Source organism: Camellia sinensis, chromosome 15 (genome assembly GCF_055761805.1).
Source record: "Camellia sinensis isolate YWXY chromosome 15, ASM5576180v1, whole genome shotgun sequence".
Taxonomy (NCBI): domain Eukaryota; kingdom Viridiplantae; phylum Streptophyta; class Magnoliopsida; order Ericales; family Theaceae; genus Camellia; species Camellia sinensis.
In genome coordinates, this window is record NC_138975.1 from 27,326,647 (window position 1) to 27,350,562 (window position 23,916).

A 23,916-nucleotide genomic window follows, 5' to 3' on the forward strand; every position below is an offset into this window, starting at 1 on the left:
ATTATTATAGAACCCCTACCTACACAGTACCAAATCCTAATATGGCAATTCCCAACTTCCATTGCAAATCACACAACCATTATTAACCTCGCTGTGCCGTTATCAATTCTTGTGCAACAAACTTCCCAAAACAAATTCAACGATTTCTAGAACAAAACCCAAATCCTTGATCGTACAATGAACGGTTTCTGCTTTCAAAACAAAGTAAATACTACGCCTTCAGCGAAACACAACCACGAACATTGGCACACAATTACATATCAATAACAAACGAAATCAACATTCGAATACGAAATCTTTCCATCCCTGATAATGTGGGATTCGATCACGAATGAGGGAAAACACAATAAGTCTATAGTAAGCTTGATGCAAATGTGTAATTTCCTTTAAGTTAAATCCCACATTTACCCCTCGTTTTACTTACACGCATGTGTTTACAACATCATTTTCACTAATTTCATTTAAAACAGGACTTTTAGGTTCATCTCAAAATTCTAAGGACTAATCAGTTCACAATACTAAATTTTAGAATTTATTAGTGCTTCCTCCTAAAAATTATATGTATTTTATTAAATTAAAATAAAATAAGAGAAAAAAGAAAATGGTAAGAGAAGAGAGCATGAAACGAGAGGGAGAGTTTGTGGGAAAGTGAATGACCGCGTCACGCGTGAAATGGGTTTTGCTCTCTTCTATCTCCATCGGATCATCACTGCTTATATATATATATATATCGACTGATCTCTCTTCTATCTGTTTATCTCTTTCTAAACCCTAAACCTTTTGCAGCCGAAATCCCTAAACCACGCAGCAACCAGATAAAAGACGAAGCAAGCAAGCTTGAGACATTACTGAAATCATACATTACGCATCTTCAAGTTCAGGTATTTGTTTTTCTGAAATCGTCTTTCTTTCTTTATGATATCATGGAGAATTGTTTTGCTTGAGATTAGTTGTTTGATATTGCTTGAAATCTGTTTGAAATTGCGTGACTATTGTTGTTGTTGTTTTTAGTCTTTTTTTTGTTTTTTTTGTTTTTGGTGAATTGCTAAAAAATATTCACCTTGTTCGGTTCCAATTTTTGAACTCAGTCCAAAAAATTTTTTTAAAAAAAAAAATCCAAATTGAAAATTGTAAATTGCAAAAACTCCAATAACCTAACAATTACACTTTCTCAAGAACAATTTTGAAAAACAAATTCTGAAAGTTGACTTAAAAAATTGGAACCAAACAAGGTGATTATTTTCTGTTTGGGGGAGTTTTTGCTGGGAAAGGAAGAGGAAGGGAGGGAGTTGGGGATGCTGATGATCTGGCAGATTTGGCATTGCAAAAGCTTGTGCTAAATTTGGCACAAGACTTTGGCATTGCTATAATTTGGCAGCCAATATAGCATATGCTACTAGAGGCCTGTTTTTGCCAACTCCTGCCTAAATTTGGCAATGGCAGCTCCTTTGGCAGCCCACCTTGGATGCTCTTAATTCTACACGTTCCATGTGAGCAACTGTTTTTTGGTGTATTCTCTAATTTTATCTTATTTCATTTTATTTTCCATTTGGTTGCAGCGGTGTCGTAATTTCCAGAACGGAATGCCGAAAGATAAAAGTGCACCTCACAGATTTTTTGATCGGTCCAGAGCATCTCCATATGCTCGCAGCCCTAAAAACACTAAGCAGTACGGACCCAAAAGTAGTTTGCAATCAGTTGGGGGGGATGAGAAGGAATGGGAAGAAGTTAGATGCCCCATTTGCATGGAGCATCCTCACAATGCTGTCCTCTTACTCTGTTCTTCCCACGAGAAGGGATGTCGCCCTTACATGTGCGACACCAGCCAGCGCCACTCGAACTGTTTCGACCAGTTCTGCAAATCATCAGCCACTACCCCATCATCAACAGATCTTACTGAACAAGTTCCTCTTTACACTGCCGCCTATCACGGAGGAATTGAGGAACAACAACAAAACATCATCCCAAGAGGGATTCATGGGAGACAATTCCAACCAAAGCTTTCGTGCCCACTCTGTCGGGGCCAAATTGACGGGAGTATTGTTATAAAACCCGCTCGCATTTTTATGAATTCTAAACCCAGGAGTTGTTCTCTTGAGACCTGTGACTTTAGTGGGACTTATTCAGAGTTAAGGAAGCATGCAAGGCTTGAACATCCTTTTGTGCGACCATCAGAGGCTGACTCGAGACGCCAGAGTGATTGGATGAGCTTGGAGCATGAACTGGATGTTCAGGACATCATTGGTGCATCTGGGTTGGTGTCTGCCGAGGAATGGACTCATTGGATGTCTTTGGATGGGGCCATTGAGGAATTAATCCTTGGTTCATCTCAGTTGGAGTCTGCAGACGAATGGAATGATTGGATGTCTTTGGATGAGGCCATTGAGGCCTTACCGAATGCATTGCAGCCAGAGGTTGAGGATCAACAGTACAACACTCTGCACGTGGAAGTTGAGTTTAACCCCTCTTTCTCTTTCTTACGTTATGCTTTGAATGAAACAAGTGTTTCCAGTAGTTCTGAAGCCAGCGACCAATCATTTAACTGGAGAACCACTACAATGTTGACAACTGGAAATCCTCCAAGTCCAAGTGTTAATTCTTTGAACGAGACAAGTGTGTCTGGTAGTTCTGAAGCCAGAGACCAATCACGTAACTGGACAACCACAGCGAGGCTGAGGGTTGGTAATCCTCCAATCCCAAGGGTTGATTCTTTGAATGCGACAAGTGTGTCCGGCAGTTCTGAAGCCAGTGCTCAACCACATAACGAGAGAACCACAGCGAGGATGAGGGTTGGTGCTCTTCCAAGGGGCCCGCTTGCTAGTAGGAATGGGTAGCTGTTTGGCACGGGGGAGCAGGTCAAACCCGAGGAAATTAGTTCTGCTGTTGTTCTGTTCTGTGCTTTTGTTGTATGTCAGAACTCGAAAGAGCAGAAGTGTGTAGTTTTCACCAAGTATTTTTATGCTGTCATTTATCAAAATTTATTCTTTAATTATTCTTTTTTTCTCTAATTCGAAGTACCAAGTGCTGTTCTATGCAAGTCCTGAAATAGGTGCTTAATGGCACGTTAGATTGATTGAAATATACTTCTTCTTGTCTGCTTTCTTACTCTCACTCTCACTCTAACATGGATGTATCATGTCAGAGGAAAGGCTTTGATATAGCCCTTTGAACTGTAGATGTAATGTGAAGTTTTTTTTGTGTGTGTGTGTGTACTCTTCTTGAAGTTGGCTCGGCTAAGAATCATCTAGAAATTGTAACGGCTTTGGCATCTTCTTTTCTGCATTGAATTTTTCATCTTGAACCAATTAATTTGAAGTTTTGGAGATGAGAAATCGATTTGTCATGTTTAACACAATGCTCTGATCCGAGAAACATTTACTTCTCAAAGCTGTGTCGATCCTCCCTCGTTGCCCCTCTGGTCTCGGTACATCTTGTTAATGTCTTGGCTCTTTGTGAATGTGGTAATTTAGTTTTTTATTTTTATAGCAGAGTTTGGATTCATGAGATTATCATCAAATTGTGTTGTGTCTTCTGTTAAATGTTAACATGCATGACTTATAGTATATGGTAGTTAACTGCTTTGTAAGATTTTTGAAAATTGAGAATGTTGGTTTTAAGAGCCGGGCTTCAAGTATTAACAAAAATGAAAAACTCTTAAATTAGAAAAATCTGTTAAGTGGCCAAAGAGGGCTTTCATTTCATGGTATGCATCAATTATATCTCGAAAATTAGTAGAAAATCTTTTTTATTTTTTTATATGTAGAGGCTTGTCTTGACTAATTAGGATATCTAATTTATCCGAAAATAAAAAAGTGTCTTCTCTTGGCCAAGAGTCCTAACTGTTAACATCAAAAGGTAAAGCTTTGGTAGTATCTCTAAATCATCAAACTTTAGCAAGTTCCAATTGCTATCCTACTACTGAAAAATTATTCCTCTTGATGCATACGCCTGAAATAAATCCAGAATAGAATGATAGAGAAACACATGATTTTTTAGCCAAAACCTATTATATCAAGTTTTTATTTTATTTAGTCGAATTGTTCAAAAATTATTACACTAGCCATGACTTAGTGATTAGATAAAGACAAATACATTTTTATATCCTTATTTGACTATTCACGTATCATAAAACAATCAAGGATTGTAGTCTTGAATCAAAACTAGTTAGAGGAGTCGAAGATGAATAATGCCCGGAAAGTATCTCCTTTGTATACTTTTAATCTTATGCTTTTCCTAATTTTTCTTCTTCTTATTAACTCATTTATAAGCTTTGTTTTTGTTGTTTTATATATAATGCTATGTTTGAAAATAGTGGAAGAAACTAGGATTTTAAACAAGTCTAAAGTAGAGATGGTTTGGGAAGCATATAATGAGGTCCATGGAACCCCTCACCCCAAACACTACTTTGTAATGCCACCCTCTTCAAATGTAGACGTAAATGTGGAGGACTATGGCCCGGGCAGCAAGAGAAAAATACATACATATCTTTGAAATTTTAACGTTACTGTTACTCCTAAGTTCAACAAGTGGAAAGCAATGGAAATATTTTATGATGGCGCTTTAGATCTTATGGTTCACTTCAAAAAACATGAGCCGCACGTAAGTTTTTTCATCCAAATCTAGTTTTTATTTTTATTTTATTTTTTTAAATAAAACTTTATGGTTAATACTTTCTTTGGTCTAACAGTTTCATAGTAGCTTTTGTGGAGAAAGGGGATGGGGGAGACTAATAAATTCATTGGGCCTATTGGGTGTGATTGTTAATGTGAAAATTATTATTGAGGTATTAAGAAAAATTGTGTTTGTTTGTGATATATTTTAGTGAGAGGATTGCTGGAAATTATTACTGATTAAGAAAAATTGTGTTTGTATGTGATATATTTTAGTGAGAGGATTACCTATATAAAATACCATAATACACTTTGATATTTTTAATATATTTTAATATTCAAAATTATATTTTGATACTATATTATTTTATGTTGATAAATATTTTTTTCGTATAAATATATTATTATACTATTTTATTACTCGGACCAAAAATTTAAAATTGAATTTTCGTTGGTCAGAGGTCAGGTATTTATTTTCATTGTCCATAAGGACAAGCTGGTGCAAAATGACATACTACCCCAAGTATATATATATATATATATATGATATACACGTGAATTACGCTCCAAATCCCACGTTGATCGCCTCTCTCTCTCTCTCTCTCTCTCTCATCTTCCTCTCTCTGTCTATTCTCTATCTTCTCTATGGTCGCCGACTGTCCATCACCACCTCCATCGCCATCGACTAACCGCCCCTCTCTCTCCTTCTGTCTCTGTCTTTTCTCTCTCATCTTCTCTTCACCTTCGTCACAAAACCCTCAATTCGGCTGATGTACAATTTTGATCACTGGCATCAATTCTAGTCTAATTAAAGCCCTAATCACCATCTCAATCTTAAGCTTTGTGTGATACAACTATTGCTTATACATAAATGAAGACGCCATGGCTAGGGTTTCAAAGGAGATCTGGTCGAAGTGACTAGATCTGGTAGTAGAACCAACGCCGATGACCTCGTAGGCCTCTCTGCAATGTGGTCGTGGCCGTGGCCTCACACTCGTCGTTCTCAACAAACGCCTCTCTTGATTCACTTCTCTCATTTGGAAGCACGATACTCTCTCTCTCTCTCTCTCTCTCTCTCTCTCTCTCTCTCTCTCTCTCTCTCTCTCTCTTTCCCTAGGATTTTTTATGCTACTATTGTTGGCTCCTCTGTTTTGATTGTTTGACGATGATTGTTCTGTAGGGCAGCACAGTTTCGTATTTGCACAGATGGTGGATTTGAGATTGTATCTAAAACTCTTATTGAATTTTAGATTTGGATGTTAGACTGATGATGGGAGTTGCATATGTCTATTAATACATAGATCCACTGTCGTCATCTCTAGATCCGTTCCAAAATTTTACTAGCTGTTCAAATTCTTTTTTTTTTCCTTTTCCTTATCTGGCTTGTTGTTGATGATCTGACTATTTTTTATTCTTTGTTGTTGTTGATGCTCATTGCAACAGATAAAAAAAAGGTCTAACAGATAAAAATTGCAAAGTATATTCATTTCATACTTATACAGATTTTTTCTTCTTCTTGTTGTTAATGTTGAATAGCATATGTTTATATATCTGTGAGTGTATGTATGTGAGCTTTATACAGATAGGCAACATTTTGAACAGATAAAATTATAAGACCCCTCTCTCTATGTATGTGTGTGAATTTGAACAGATAAACATAGAAAATTGAACAGATAGAAAAAATTAAACAAATAAATTTTTTGAATAGAGAAAAAATTGAACAGATAGAGAAAGAAACCCATAGATAGATTTTATTTAAGGGAAAATTTAGCAGATAAATAGAATTGAGGGAAAAAATTGAATAGATAGATACAATTTAGGAGAAAAATTGAACAGATATGGGAAGAAATTGAACAGATAGTAACAAAATTTGAACATATAGATATAAATTTGAACAGGTAGACAAAAAATTTGAATAGATAGATATAAATTTGAATAGATACTCAGTACAAAGTCATACATTAAAAAAAGTCAAAAGATAAAATTGGAAACAAAATATTTTCTAAGATTTCTAACCAAACTATGTCACAAAATGTGGATTTCTCACAAACAAAAAATATTCATTGGACCTAATGCTTTAAACCCTCCTTAAATTGGATTTATCACCAATTTTCTGTATTAAAATTTTTTTTGATATTAAATTAATTTTATAAAATAAGGGACAAAATAATATTTTTACCTCCAATCCCATGGGATTAGATATTAATACTATGAGATTGCTAGTCCTCTCTTATGAGGCCTTTTATAGTCTCATGGGACTCTTAATCCTATGGTCACTTTTCAAAATAGGCATGATTTTTTAAATCTCATCTCATTACTAGTCCCAATCTCATTCTTCAACTCTAGAAACAAACAAGGCCATTGGGTATTATTATCATTATAGCGATTCCGGGTTTTGACCCGTTACTTATTGCATTCTGAACTCGAGCTGGTTTGGTTTTGAATAGTTATTCATATTTCTTTCCCTTGTTTTCCCCTTTATTTTAGTTATCGGGTTGTAGTTGTGCGTTTGGGACAGGATAGTTGCTTGTTTTTTCCAAACCTTTATTACCAAGATTTTGGCTCTTCCGCTCGAGCGGGAATTCTTACGCTCGAGCGGACTTCACAAGTTTTGTTCCTCCGCTCGAGCGGCCATTCTTGCGCTCGAGTGGGATTTGCCACTTCTCAGCATCTCTTTTACAATTCTGAAAATACTGGGAAAGTGCTTTGGACGCTCAAGCGTCTAGTCCTACGCTCGAACGGGGACCCTCGTCTGCAAAACTTCTGGAATGTGTATTCTATGCTTGAGCGTCAACTTTCACGCTCGAGCAGAACCTTGTGTCTGATGCTCGAGCGGGGCTTTCCATGCTCGAGCAGACTGCGCGTATAATAGTTCGAGAAGATGATATTTTGAATCACTTTTTCATATCTCTCTCTCTAAAACTTTTCAAAAAGCTTGTTCTTAAGCCTCTCTCTCTAGAATTTACTTTCTCTCTTAGATTTCATCTAGATCCATTGATCTTTTCACCCTAGTGCCTTTGAGAAAAAGAGAGAGCTTGTCAACATCTACATTTTGATCCGAATAGAAGTGGGTTTTGATGTTCTTGGAATTTTTCTCTTGTTTGACTCATCTTCTTCCTTTGAGGTAGGGATCTTTTCTACAGCTTCATATGATATTTAGCTTAGTTATTTGTATCTTGTGTAACAATGATGTGATTTTAGGGTGTTGTAAGCAAACCTAGGGTTTTGGTATAATATGGAACGAGGGATTGTTGATGAACATGAAATAAATGAATGTGGGTTGCGGAAATGAAATTATGTTGGGTCAAAATGGTTGAAAATGATATCTGGGTTGATGATTAGAAATGGGAAGGTTTTGCCCTAAGATGACTATCATGATTATTTTATATAGATAATTAAAGTTGTCATTGAAAATGTGAAATTGAGAGGGTATTGGTATGAATAGTGGGATTGGTTATGTATTGATTCATCCTTTGGAAGTTTGAATAAATTATCTGTCATGAGATTGGATATCTGTCTAGAAATAACTGTATTGGGCTATCGATGGAGGACAACTATGATTGTTGTAGAAATTGCACGAGGATTAGGTGAATTGAAACTAATCTCTTGTTGTTTGTCATTGAATATGACTATGCTTATATATATTGTACATGTATGTTTATGTAGGAGTGGAAAGAGGATGTGCTCCATTATTTGATGTTTAAATGCATTGCATATGTATGAATGATTGTTTGGGAGGAGAAAGGGGATGGACTCCATTATAATTAAGTTGGCCGAAGTGTCCTGGGTGAAAGTCCCAAAATTATACATGGGTGCCTAGCCCGTGGATGAAATATCCGTAAAATGGCAATTGTAGTGTTTGTATAGCCTACGTTTACATGGGTCCCGTTTGATGGCTACCCGCGGATGAAATTTTTGTGAAAGAAAAGTTTGAAGTATTCATGCATTGTTGATGGGATTGTAGAATTAATGAATTGAAGTCTCATTTAGATTGTCAAAAAGATAATAAAACTGGTCCATGTAATGAAATGAATGGAAAATTGGTACTTTATGACTGTATAACTGTGGATGTCTCTATCACTGATGTTGTGTATGCATAGCGTAGTTATATCTTTGCTAAGTTTTATATATTGTGCTAGATGATTTCTACTGGGTTGTGGCTCACCCTATTTGGGAATAACATTTTCAGGTGTTGGTGACTTACCTCCACCAAGACAATAACTTGGAGGGACATTTTGGGAGCAAGAACTTTTTTATTTGAATTGTATATTTTTATAAAGCCTATGGCTAAATGTACATGAGCTAATCTCCTTTTGTGTAACCAAGCCAAAGGCTGGATATGTAAGTTAATAGGGTATTTAATTCTGTTAAACTCTTTTGTATTATTAATTTCATATAATGAAATGATTATTTACTCTGATTCATGCTGTTATTGATATGTGCTTGGATTGTATTCATTGTATTATTTTGGGGCGTGACAATCATTAAACTCATTGTAGGTATATAAAAAGAGTTATGCTACGAACTCCAAATAAATTATCGAAATTTCTACCAAACTTCTCACATAGGTGTGTGACCCACACACATGTGCTTTGTGTGAGTCTCACACCCATGTGACATGTTTGGTAGAAAATTTGGTAAATTTGGGATCTATAACATTTTCCATAATCTTTTAATCATTGAACTCATTGTAGGTATATATAAAATGTTTAAGATACTATTTTTGTATTAATTTTAATGACTATTTTTTTTTGTGTCAATTTTACTTACTAAAAATATGCAAAAAGTTTAGATAAAAAACAAATAAAAAATTTAGGATTTAACTTGACAAAATTAAAAAGTTAGAATTTAATTTGTTATAAGTGTCAAACTTTGGATTTTTTTTTTTGTAATTTTTTCAAATTAGATTTATATATTAAAAATTGTATACATTTATTAAAATAAAATCTCTCTCTCTCTCTCTCTCTCTCTATATATATATATATATATGTACGGGGAGCAAATATTCCGGCGTGCCCGTATTCCTTTCTTCCTAGCTCCGTCGATATCCGATCACCTGCGCACAAATAACGGTGAGCTACCCGGCGATGTGTGGCCGGAAAAACCCTCCGACGGTCAAGTTAGCACACACCTCAGAGGGAATATAGAGAGAAGGGAGAGTGTTTTAGTGTAAGGATTTCTTACAGGTATGTTCGTGTGTTCGCGTATGGGGGGCGCAGACATGCTTATATACCCTCTGCGCCCCATATCCACTCACAATCATCTCCTGACACGTGGTTCCGCTATCCCATCTGTCAGCATAAACCTTGCTGAACATCACCTAATCCAACTGCCCGCCCATTCTCCTGGGAGCTCGGTAGCCGGGCAATTCCATCTCGGCCATCGTCTGCCATGCTGCGCTTCATGCCCAAGTACTCCAACAGCTAAGCTTAGATGAGGACCAGACTCGGCGGCATCTCGGCAAAGCCGAGCTCGGGACTACTTACGCTTGTCTGCGGTCGACCTACCTGCCGAGCAAATAAGTACCTCGGTCCAACCTTGCCTTTCCTGGTGCTGGACTTTTCACCTGACCGGCTTCGTAATCACGGATCCTTGCAGCTCGGTCAATCAACGCGCTGCCTTAACCGAGCAACTTCCTTCAAGGCCGGGCCACACAACTTAGCCCAACACCTGTTCGGCCCAAATCTGTCTGGCACAACTCTGCCCGGCCCAAATCTGTCCGGCACAACTCTGTCCGGCCCAAATCTGTCCGGCACAACTCTGTCCGGCCCAAATCTGTCCGGCACAACTCTGTCCGGCCCAAATCTGTCCGGCACAACTCTGTCCGGCCCAAATCTGTCTGGCACAAAGTCCATATCATTAATCTCCCTCTCAATATATATAAAGGAAAATGGGGTTATGAGAAGCATTGTGGAGCTCTAAGACCTCCAACAAATTTTGTTGATTTTTTAATTTAAAAGATATATGAAAAAAAGAACTATTGGCTAATCTATTTAATTAATCATTTAAAAAATAATAACTATTCCTTGATTTATGATTTTCAAAAAGCATAATTTGTGGCTTTTAAAAGGAAATCAATATTCATAAGGCATGTTCATCCATGGTTGGAGTCATTTTGCTGCCTCTGACGTTTTACTAAACATATCAAGTACTTAAGTTCATAATATATTTAAGCATATGTGTGTGCATATATAAATTTGACAAATATTTTATGTATGTATATTTCATTTTAAATAGTGTTGGCTACACATTTTGTGCTAGCCAGTGACAATTCGACGCGTGGCAAAGTAAGGGTAATATGGGGAGACCAGGTAGGTCTTCGATCCTGATCATACACGTGGCAGTTAATATTGGTTGTTATAAGATCTGAGTAGTAGCGGATCAACAAAGGAATGTATGGTGACGTGGCGTCAACGATTGCTCACATTCAAATTCGAATATAGGGGGGAAGCCTAACTGCAAGTGAAGGCGTAGTGAAACTACTTATAAGGTAGCATGATCAGTGATCACGGAGGAGCAGTTCGACGGTTTGAAGTGCAATTCGACAGTTATCTTCGGAGAGTATAAATAGCAGGAAGGACTTCAGAGAAGAGGACGAAGAAAGATCTAAAGAAAACCAGTCTTACTTTACATATTCCAATGTTATTTCCTGTCCTTTACATTTCTGTACTTTAAGTTCCTGCGCTGCACTTCATTTGTAGGAGTAGTTTTCGAGTATATTGCCGCTGTAATTCTCTACGGAACTAAGATCATTGTAAGTTTTTCATACTAATGAAATGCTTCAGTTTATTTAACTGTTCTTATGCTCAAGTTCTTTGAAGTCAAATTACCAGTAAGCCACCAGTAAAAGTCCTCTTTATTGAGGCTAAAAGAACCATAACACCATCGTCTGAATAATTGTTTGGCAATTACAATTCTGTAAGGACTGATTGATCCTTGCTGGCACACTCATAATTACAAAAGTAACCTTCGAAAGCCAAAAAGCCAACATATATTTTTGGCACGCCCGGTGGGACTCTTTAAAAAATGGCTAGACCTAGGAGACAAGGAGAGAACGAACGATTGGAAGAAGGCGTGGAAGGAGAAGTGGAGACATCCAATCCTGAGGATAATGTGATAACACATCCTGTGGAGACTCCTATTTTATCAGAACCCATGGTCGACCAGACCAGTACTTCAGAGCAAATACCATTTGTTCGTAATAGTGGACGAGACCAAGGAATTGGACCATCTAGTGTCCCATCTACCCAGCCAGTCAACCCGTGGGGCGGCTTAGTAGATGCTATGGGACAACAATTAATAAACACAATGGAAAGGTGGGCAGTATCCTTTTTGGATCGAATGAATAACCACCAACCAACAAATGTAAGACACATGGAGGAAGTAAATGTCCCTCAGCAAAGATTGGCTAGACAGCCTATGCAAGCTAATGGACATTCCAATGGTCAAACCAGTAATCAGATTCATGAAAGATTACCACCTCAGTCTTGGTACGAACCCATTTCGAGGCTTGCGGCAGGCCAGAATGCCTCAATGTTTAACAGTGAAGCCATGCAAATTGGTGGATCTGGCCCAGTACAAGAAAATGGCATAAGAATGGTTCCAAATCCCACATTCGAAGCCTTACCTGGCACTAGGGGGTACAATAATCCCTTATTCGAATTTATACACGGGGGGTTGGAAGGTTTCCCTACAAGTGAAAGGGATACAATACCTGTTCCAGCACCTTTCGTGGGTCCTTTCGTAGGACAGGCTCAAAGAGGTTACTTACACCCCCAACAGCAGCCTGTACCACAGGGACGGCCAGTCCCGAATGTACCACCTTATGGACCAAGGGGACCACAAGCACAAGTTTGTCCGCCAAATCCTGTGTTTGTTCCCCCAGTAGTGGTTCAGCAGGCACAAAATATGGTCCATAGGGACCAAATTACTGAGATAGTTAGGGAGTTGTGTGGACCAATGGCTCGGGGGGTCCAAACTCCTGTGTATAGAAAACCATACCCAGAATGGGTCGATAGGGTACACGAATATCCAAGAGATTTCAGGGTACCAGATTTTGTCCTCTTTCATGGGAACGGAAACCAATCAACAGTAGAGCAGTTTGCTAGGTTTGCCGCTCAATGTGGTGAATTTACCAATCATGACTATATGAAATTGAGACTATTCCCGAATTCTTTAACTGGGGGAGCGTTTGTATGGTACATTAATCTTCCACCTAGCTCCATCCAGACTTGGCAGCAAATGGAAGAGGCATTTCATGCCCAATTCTTCCAATATGAGCCAGAAGTTTCCATGGCAGACTTGGTAAGATTGAGTCAAAGGCCTGAAGAGAAGGCTGCTCAGTTTATTTCTAGATTTAAGAGGGCTCGAAATAAATGTAGAGTAATCTTGCCAGAAATGGAATTCGTAAGATTGGCTCAAAATGGCCTAGAGTTCAGGCTTCGAAAGAAGTTTGATTCAACAGAGTTTAGAGATTTAGTGGAACTGACTTATAAAGTATCTAGATATGAAGCATTACTAGAAGAGGAACAGGATCGAAATAATGCATCATATAGGACATACTACAAAGATCCTAATTATGAGATTGATGCAGCAGAGATTGTGGGAAAAGAGCCTATGATCTGTGAAGCATTAATTCATAAAGATACGACAGTTGACCAGCAGTTTAAAAAGAAAGATCTCCACAGGAAATATTCTTTCGATTTAACTAAGGCAGATGACATTTTTGATCATCTGCTTGTGGCCAACTTCCTTAAGTTACCAAAAGGGGTTAAAATTCCATCTCTTGATAAACTTAAAGGAAAAATATATTGTAAATGGCATAATTCTTGGTCTCACTCGACTAAAAACTGTGTTGTTTTTCGAGACAGGATCCAAGAACAAATTCGGAAAGGGAGTTTGAAGTTCCCAGCCAAAGCTGAAAAAGCCATGGGGATCGATAGCAATCCATTTCCAGAAATTGGAGAGGTGGCAGCCAATGTCATTATGTCAGACTTTCAGAACCTGTCTTTGAAAGAATTGGAGGAAGTCAATGTACAAATGCATGTGGCTAACCAGACAGCAACCAAAAAAGACATTAGAAGTCCACCAGCTATGGGACGAGATTTCTCACATCAGAGGGAAGACTCTGATGAAGAAGCACTGGATGATGACTCCTTAGAGGTAGCCGTAATGCAAAGAATGTGTCCCAGGTGCAGACTGAGTTATAAGTGGTTGAAAGGCCTTCCAGTCGATGGGAAACAGTATTACAGGGATGTGCAGAGGCGTCCCAAACCAACCAATGCTTATAATAAAAGGCCGTATCCGGCTAATGTTAGGCGGCAGCCATTAGTGGTTGAGCCTGCAGTTGATAGAATGCATGCTAAAGGCAAGAGGCCCTTATATGAGGCCAGGTCACCTAACTATTACAAGATGGAGAGTAGTCATTCTGAAAGAAGACTGGAGAAGAGTTCAGGTTTTAAGATCAAAGCCAGGAATTGGCCCCTTGGGCCAGCTTCACGAAGGACAGAAAATGATCATCATCATCGAGAGCCTGAATCAGGCTCAAAGCTTGGAGACAGGGCCAAACAATTGTCCTCACAGCCAGCCTCGAAGGTGACCTCGAAAGAAGAAAGAGGCAGTTCAACGTCTGGGTCAGTAAGTTCGTGGGTACCTGGAGTCCCAGATTGGTTTGTGATGCAAAATAAACCTAGGGAAATGCCTACCCAAAGGAATTTTGGAAATCAAAGTAGGATGGTTAAGCCTCCTTTGGTGGCCCCCAATAACTGGGTATTGCTGAAACATCCAAGAACGAGGGAACCAGATATGGTCCCCGTTATTTCCAGATCACAAAGGAGGAAAATTCAGCGTAGGTACACCCAATACCAGAAAGACCTGAAAGAAAGTGGAGAGAGTTCTTCGTTGATCCAGACTGGAGAAAAGAAGAATCGAAAGTCAGACCATAATCCAAAGCCAGTTATACAAAACGAGGTGGATCGCAGCAGAGAACAGTTGGCCAAGGTTCATTGTGAACTAAAAGTCAGAGAGAAGGAAAGTCTAGCAGGGTTGGAGAAAGCTCTGATGGAGAGTGGTAGCGAAACGGAAGAAGATATTGGCGTAAGCCAGAAGAAAGAAATGGTGGAAGAAGAAATGTTCGAAGCTTTCATGGCCGAGCAAACATTTCTGGTTGAAAAACCAGCCGAGGAAAATCATTCGAAGGGATCCGTTAGCAATGAAATACCAGAATACAGCATGCAGGATACTTCTGAGGTAAGTGACCAAGGTAACCAAGAGGGGAAACAGGTACAGCCAGCCATCCAGTTTGGCTCGTTTCCCCCAGTATCAGTGAACATGGTACACATACTACCACAGGAATTCCAAGCTGGAGATGAGAATCAAGATGGGCAGGAAGCTGATCCAATTCCGATCTCTAGTGAAGATTCACAAGCAAGTATGGTACAAGATAATTTCGGGATGGTGACCCCAATGGAAGTTGAATATGAGAGTGAAGAAGTGGTAAGCATTAACCTCTCGTATCCATTCGAATATCTCTCGAATTCCATGACGCAGCATGTTATGCCTTTGTACATTAAGGCCTTTTTCGATGGGGTTCAGTTAAACCGAGTCTTGGTGGATAATGGAGCGGCGGTGAACTTATTACCGAAATCCTCCTTGAAGAAATTAGGGAAGAGGAATCCCAGGTTGATCCCAACCAGTACAACCATCGCTGGTTTTGCTGGAGACAAGCAGATGGCCCAGGGAATTCTACCCATCAACCTGAGTGTGGGAACCAAGGACTGCATGACAGCGTTTTTCGTCATCGATAGCAATGCGAAGTACAATGCTTTACTTGGTAGAGATTGGATCCACACTAATAAATGTGTGCCTTCCTCTTTGCATCAGAAAATGATAATAGCTCTAGGCAATGGGAAGACGGAGGAAATTAACGCAGATCCTCAACCTTTCATAGCCTGTGCAGATTTCGCAGAAGCCAAGTTGTATATTGATGGTGTGGCACCGCTCAGTATACTGATGGAATTCGATGGCTCAGCCGAAGTAACGGCTGATGAGGAAGTAGCACACCTGAAGCATTTAGTCCAAGAGAGTGCTGGTGAAGAGCTAGTGGTTAAAGATGACAATGATGCCTGGTTATAGGCAGCAAGATGAAGCACCAGAAGCCAGGTCTTTGGCTTTAATCAAATTTTCAATATTGGATATAAAGTCAATAGTCCAGAAAGTACGAGAGCAAGAGAAAGAAGTCATGACGATTGGATGCAAGTGGGAGCAGCAACAAGCCAGAGTTTTGACCCTTGATAAATACTGTGCATTGGACATAGAAACAAAAGTCCAAGAAATACAGGAAGAAGAAACCTTGTGGACAGACTTTGTCTACGAGGAGGAGAATAAAGAGGAGGAATCAAAGAGCCTGGAAACAGAACACAGCAAGGCGATTTCTGCGAAGTCAGAGAAGATCAAAGAAGGAGTTCCAGTAAGTACTCAGATACAAGACCCCTTAGAAGAAATAAATTTAGGGGAAGATTTTGTACAACAACCCATTTATATAAGTGCTTGGTTGAATTCTCTTGATAGGGACCAGTTATTGGTTATTCTGAGAAGATATAAAGATTGTTTTGCATGGTCATACAATGAACTACCAGGATTGGATAGGTCATTAGTGGAACATAGGCTTCCCATGAAGCCTAACTTCAAGCCATACAAACAAAAACCAAGAAGAATGGGTTCAGAAGTGATCCAGAAAGTCAAGGAAGAAATTCTTAGACTACTCAAGGCAGGCTTTATCAGAACAGCCAGGTATGTTGAGTGGCTATCTAATATTGTACCTGTAGTCAAGAAAAATGGCAAAATGAGGGTATGCATCGATTTTAGAAACCTAAATCTGGCAACTCCAAAAGATGAATATCCTATGCCTATAGTAGATCTGCTGGTGGATAGCTCAGCAGGACATCGCATTTTATCAATGATGGATGGGCACTCAGGCTATAACCAAATCTGCATTGCGGAGGAAGATGTTCACAAGACAGCATTTAGATGCCCTGGAAATATTGGGACCTTCGAATGGGTTAAAATGCTGTTTGGCCTAAAGAATGCCGGGGACACATATCAGAGGGCTATGAACACTATCTTTCATGACCTTATTGGTGGGTATTTAGAATGTTATATTGACGACATTGTGGTTAAATCCCAATCCATGGAGGAACATCTGTTTCACCTAGAGGCAGCCTTTGAAAGAATAAGAAGGTTCAAATTGAAGCTTAATCCTCTTAAGTGTGCTTTTGGCGTATCATCTGGAAACTTCTTGGGCTATGTAGTACACAAGAAAGGAATACAGATCGACCAGAATAAAGCCAAAGCCATCATTGAAGCCAGACCTCCATCAAGTAAGAAAGAGTTGCAAAAGTTCCTTGGACATGTTAATTTTCTTCAAAGATTCATTTCTAACACTGCAGGGAAAACTAAAATTTTTTCTTCTTTATTAAGGTTGAAAGATGAAGAGGAATTTGTGTGGACAACGGAGCATCAAAGTGCTTTCGATGGAATCAAAGCCTACTTGGCCAACCCTCCAGTACTGATGCCACCAAATGGCGTTAAGCCTTTGAAGTTGTACATAACCGCAGCAGAAGATTCATTGGGAGCTTTCTTAGCCCAAGACAATGAGGAAGGCAAGGAGCAAGCTGTTTATTACCTTAGTAGGTTTTTAAATTCTTGTGAATGTAAATATTCAGCTGTAGAAAAGCTTTGCCTTGCGCTGTATTTTGCTGTAATGAAATTAAGATATTACCTTTTGCCTACGACTGTCTTGGTAATTGCAACCACAGATTTGGTTAAATACATGTTATCTAGACCTATGTTGAGGGGAAGAATTGGCAAATGGGTATTAGCCTTGTCAGAATTTCACTTAGAATATGTGCCCCAAAGGGCAGTGAAGGGACAAGTTTTAGCCAATTTTTTGGCAGACCATCCATCTCAAATAGAGAGTCAAGAAATAATGGAACTCAGTATGGCTAGTGTCGAACCATGGCAAATGTGGTTCGATGGATCGAAAGCCAATGGCCTAATTGGAATTGGTATAGTAATCAAGTCACCACAAGGAATAGAAACCACACATGGTTTCAGAATAGATGAAACTGCTTGTTCCAATAATCAAGCTGAATATGAAGCTTTGATAGTGGGATTGGAAATTCTTATTGGATTACAAGTACATGCAGTTGACATATTTGGAGATTCCCAATTGGTCGTTAACCAAGTAAAAGGGATTTTCAAGTGTCAAAGTATAAGTATGCTGCCATATTATGTTGTCGCATTACATTTGCTCTCTCAATTTGAAATAGTAAATGTAACTTATGTTCCGAGATTCTTGAATAATAGAGCTAACGATGTGGCGCAGAAAGCTTCGAATTTCAAGAGTAAAGATGGTACCCAGTGGGATGTAAGCCAAACAACATACCAAAAACCTATACCACCTTTAAGTAAGAGGAACATGGTCCTGGAAATCAATTATAATGATCTGCAGGAACAGGATTGGAGACATCCAATAATACAATACTTGGCTGGCCCATCCTCAAAAGCCAGCAGAAGAGTTAAATTGCAATCTGTGCAATACATCATATACAACAATGATCTCTACAAAAGAGGGAGAGATGGTCTATTGTTAGAATGTTTAGGGCCAAAAGAAGCATTAATAGCTATGGCTGAAGTTCACGAAGGCATCTGTGGTGCACATCAGCCTGGTGTAAAAATGAGATGGCTGCTTCGAAGACATTCATATTATTGGCCGACTATCCTTAAGGACTGCATAGAATATGCAAAGGGCTGCCAGGCATGTCAAAAGCATGGTATAATAAGGCATGTGCCCATAACTGATCTACATGCAGTAGTAAAGCCTTGGCCATTCAGAGGATGGGCCATGGATATGATGGGGAAAATACACCCTCCCTCTTCGAAGCATCATTGTTTTATTTTGGTAGCTACTGATTATTTCACCAAATGGGTCGAAGCTAAACCATATAAAACTGTAGATCAAACGGAGGTTATTGGGTTCATTAAAGATTTGATCCATAGATTTGGCATCCCACAAACGATAACGGTCGATAATGGGACTGTTTTTTATGGGAAAATGGTAAAGTCTTTTGTGGCTGAGTTCGGGATTAGCCTTGTTAATTCCACTCCATATTACGCACAAGCCAATGGTCAAGCTGAGTCATCTAACAAGTCCTTAAAAAAAAGAATACAAAAGGTTGTGGAAGATAATCCTAGAGATTGGCACAACTTATTGTTAGATGTATTGTGGGCTTATAGAACTTCCCCAAGGTCAAGCATCGGAGTCACTCCTTATGCCTTAGTTTATGGGCATGATGCAGTGTTACCAGTGGAGATCAATGTTAAATCCTTAAAGGGTAAGATGCCAAGACCAGTTGGATCCTGAGCAGTACTATCAGAGTATGTGCTTGGAGTTAGAAGATATAGATGAAGCTAGAATTTTGGCATTAAATAGCGTTCTCTTTCAGAAGAAGAAAGCAGCCAAAAATTATAACAAGAAAGTCAAACACATCGGCTTCGATAAAGGTGATTTGGTGTGGAAGACAATACTCCCAATAGGGATTAAAAGCCATAGATTTGGCAAATGGTCACCTAATTGGGAAGGACCATATCAAATTCATAGAGTTTTGCCTTTTGGGGCATACCATTTGAAAAATTTGAGTGGTTATGTGCACCCCAAAAAGATTAATGGCAGATATTTAAAACCTTATTTTCCAACTATTTGGGAAACACAGGGAATAAAATATACACTGAGTACAAGAACATAAAATAGTAAACAAGGAAATGTTTTATAAAGAGTCAAGTACATTGTGCCATAAGTCGGCCCAAAAATCATTACAATGTTTTAGCTGTTTTTGTACAACAGATTTCCTATTGGTAAACGATGAAAATAGTTGAATAGCTTCAGCCATATCTTTCTTTTGATCAGTCAGTCTTTGATTGGTGATTTGCAGTTTGAGGTCAGTTCGGAGTAAGGCCTGATTCACTGCAGAAAGCTCCTCTTCGAGTTGAGCTTTCCTCTCCAGCAGTTGAGTTCGAAAGTGAGAGGCAGAGGAGTGTTGTTCTTTAAGCGTCGATACTTCAGTATGCACTTGAGAAACAAAACTTTGATCTCTAACCAATTTCTCATCTGCGGCCTTGGCAACATGACAGATGCTGATGTAAAAATCGATGGTAGCTACTGCCTGGGATAGGTGATTAGAGACATCCATACCAGACTGCTCAGCAAGTTTGCAGCATTGAAGAAACCCGTTTTTAATTATAGGCCTTTGTAGAGCCTCGAAGGGAATCATCGAAAAAGAAATTAGCAGGTCCAGACAGGTGTCCAAGTCTATCAAAGGCACAGAAGGTTGGCTGCTGGAGGAAGGAGAGCTCTCAAAAATTTCCAGCAAAGAATCAGCCAAAACTAATGGCTCAGCCTCCTCATCGAATATCGGAGAAGTAGAAGTGATGTCAAAAAGACTAGCTAATCTTGCTTCAAAAATATCAATCTCATCAGTAGACATGAGGGGCGCAGAGAGAGTTGCCATGGGAGACACAGAAGATTGCATAGGGATAGGAGAAATGGGTGGAGCATCTTTAATGGTCTCCATGGTCCTAGTCACCAATGAATCAAGAGAAGGAGGGCTGGAGCTAGATAAAGGTGGTAAGTCATGAATTGGAGAGCTGTCAGCACCCATCAGAGACAAGGTAGCAGTTGGAATCTCCTTGGAAGGAGAAAGAGGAGCAAGACTCGGCAAAGAAGTAAATTGAGGAAGGTCAAGAGTCAAGCAAGAAAGATATGGAGTCAAACCAAGAGGAAGAGGTGCAGGAATGCTTGGCCTCAAGAAAAGTGCAGAAAATGTAGGCCCTAAAAATGGAAGTATGGTCTGAGTAGTCCTTACATCCTGCATCTGATCAACCTCGAGTGAAATTGAGAGAGGTCTCATCGGAAAGATGAACTCAGAAGTTGCCGCTGCAAGAGGAAGAAATGTAAGGCAATGTTAAACCTCGATACCAAAGGCTAACAGAGGAAAAATCGCAGAAGCATAAAAATTACCTGCTCCGGAAGTATTGGCAATAATGGGGGAACTACGAAGGGTGTAATATTTGGTAGTCTGTTTCTTTCTTACAGTTTCCCTTTATAGTATGTCAGCAGCGGCAGATTCATCTCTCAGGAATTGTTGCTGCCGTCTTTTCTCAGCTCTCTCGAAGACAATCATGGCTTTAAGATGTTCTTGCTCTATTGTCTTGACGGTTGCTTCATGGATGGTACCTTCAACTGAGACAGGAGCGGAAGCAGACATTTTTTTTTCTTCTCTATGGCTTCGGCAATTGTCTCAGAATCAGAGTCTTCGACCATATCAGAAGGAGAGACAGTCACCTTTCTTTTCCTTTTCCTCTGTATTGGCAGGGTCTGCTCTTTCTCAACTTTTCCCTCAAGTTCTTCAAGCTGCGATCTGGATTCCAAAGAGATGAGTTCATCTTCCGACTCTCTGGCAGTTGTCTCATCCCTAACCGAGTCGGATGAAAAGACGATCGCTTTCTTCTTTCTTTTCAAAAATAACTCTTCCTCTTCATCTGTTACGTTTATGTAAGTGTCACATCATGTTACGTTTATGTAGGATCTTGTGGAATACATTCCTATCTAAATAGGGCTTGAGACTCTATAAGAAATTACACAAGACTTAACCTACCATAAGTGTCTGAAAAATGACTTATAAATAAGTCTACCTTTATATATATATATATATATTAAAAATAAAACTTTAGGGTTAATACTTTCTTTGGGCTAACAGTTTCATAGTAGCTTTTGTGGAGAAAGGGGATTGGGGAGACTAATAACCTCATTGGGCTTGTTTGTTTTCAACGTTAGATTAGGTGTAATTGTTAATGTGAAAATTGTTACTGAGGGGATTAAGAAAAATTACATTTGTTTGTGATATATTTTAGTGAGAGGATTACCTATATGAAATACCATAATACACTTTGATATTTTTAATATATTTTAATATTCAAAATTATATTTTGGTACTATATGATTTTATGTTGATAAAATTTTTTTGAGATAAATGTATTCTTATACTATTTTATTTCTCAGTCCAAAAATTCAAAATTAAATTTTCGTTGGTGAGAGGCCTAGGCGTTTATTTTCATTGGCCATATGGACAAGCTTGTGCAAAATGATGATACTACCCCAAGTATATATATATATGATATACACATGAATTGTGCTCCAAATCCCAAGCTGATTGCCTCTGTGTGTGTGTGTGTGTGTGTGTGTGTGTGTGTATGTGTGTGTGTGTCTATTCTCTCTCTTCTCTATCGTTGCCGACTGACCATCATTATCTCCGTCGCCGTCGATTATCCGTCTCTCTCTCTCTCTCTCTTTCTTTCCTCATTTCTCTCTTCACCCTTATTGCAAAACCATCAAATCGACCGATGTACAATCACTACAACAAAAGTAACCTATGGTGACGAAAACTAGTGAAGAAAATAAAATTCATCATTAAATGAAAATAATTCGTGAGGAATTTATAAATTTTGTCACATATAATAAAAAAATAAAAATGATAGGTGACAAAATTTATTTTCGTCAATAAATACTTCATTTTAAGTGAGGAAAAATTAAGTTTCGTCACTAAAAATTTTCCCGCTATTTTTTTTGGGTGGCGCCAAAATTTTGGGACTTTTGGTGACAAAAAAATTTGTCAGTAATTATAAAATTATTTGTGATGAATATATTTTCGTCACCAAAATGTTTTAATATTTCTGATATCTTTTGGTGAGGAAATAATATTGTCAGCAATTTTGGTGAAAATTTTTTGCTATATTGAGCAGCAATAAAAAAAAGGGTATTAATTTTTTTTACCCTTGTTTTCTGTTTATCATCTCTCTCTCTCTCTCTCAAAATATGGTATTAATTTGTCTTACCTCTTGTTTCTCCACCACGCTGATCGCCATCGTCGCCTCTATTAGTCTTGCAGATCGTCACCACCAGTAGCAACCTTGCCGGTAACCGCCACATCTTCTTCGCTTGATGATTTGGTACATGATTTCTCTTTGCTCTTTTTCTAGTGTCTCTTTCTCTTATTCTCTGTTTTGGTATGGTGACAAAAATTAGTGAAGAAAACAAATTTCGTCACTAAATAAGAATAATTCATGAGGAATTATAAATTTTGTCACGTATAATAAAAAAAGAAAAATAATAGGTGACGAAATTTATTTCCGTCAATAAATACTTACTTTTAGGTGAGAAAAAAAAAAAGTTTTGTCAGCTAAATTTTTCCCACTAATTTTTTTTTATGGTGCCAAAATTTTGAAAGTTTTGGTGAGAATTTTTTTTTTCAATAGTTAAAAAATTATTAATGAGGAATATATTTGTGTCACCAATAATCTATTTTTTTTTTTTTGAAAAACTTCATTTTGAATATTTTAAGACCATTTGGTGAGAAATATATTTTCGTCACTAATAATTTTTAATATTTTTAGGCCTTTTAGTGAGAAAATTATTTTATCACCAATTTTGAAGGTAGAATTTTGACATATTAAGCGGTAATGAAAAAAAATCTATTATTTTTCCTTATTTTTTTTTTGTCGAGATTTTTTTTCCTCTATTTTTTTTATCAGTTTTATTTTTCCCTCCCTTTTTTTTTATTTTTTTTTTTATCAGTCTTCGTGTTAGTCTCTATCTCTGTCTCTCCATCTCAAAACAAACTGACGAATCAATTTTCCTATCAATCTCTCTCCCTCTCCCTCTCCCTCTCCCTCTCAAAACCCAAGTGTTGTGTGTTCTTCTCCAACGCCCCTTCAGTGTGTTCTTCTCTAGCGCCGTTGCCAACATCCCTGTTCTCCTCCTTTAGTGTCGCCACAAACGTCGTATCTCATTTACTGCTGTGTGTTCTCTTCCATCAGGTATGGGTCCTCTCTCTCTCTCTCTCACACTCAATTTCTCTATTTCTTTATCTCTGTTTTCTCTAATTTTCGAAATTAATTTTCAGAATTAATGCTGTATTTTATTCTTTCCAGCAAGGTTTCTGCTATAAACTTGAGAATGAATGTCCTATTGATTATAATTAAGAGTTTGAATTTAGTAAAAACCCTTGACTAAATGTGAATATTTTATATGATTTGGATTGTTTGTCTGTATTTTTAATAAAATTAGGATTCAACTCCTCTTTATATTTGAATGTTTGTTTAATATCTGTTTATTTTATAGGTTTTTCTACTTAAGTTATTCATAAAAAAATAAAATTGATTACTTACGTCATGATATCGATCGATTCCTTTG

The 23,916-nt window shown here is 38.2% G+C and overlaps 1 protein-coding gene across 1 annotated transcript; it reads left to right on the forward strand.

The window, feature by feature from the left end:
• Positions 1-561: 561 nt before the first annotated feature.
• LOC114284676 (uncharacterized) lies at positions 562-3,079 on the forward strand. Its single transcript, XM_028227621.2, has 2 exons — positions 562-881; positions 1,560-3,079. Exon 2 carries the CDS (start codon positions 1,584-1,586, stop codon positions 2,832-2,834), a length of 1,251 nt encoding a protein of 416 aa, XP_028083422.2. The 5' UTR covers positions 562-881; positions 1,560-1,583; the 3' UTR covers positions 2,835-3,079.
• The last annotated feature ends 20,837 nt before the right edge of the window (positions 3,080-23,916 follow it).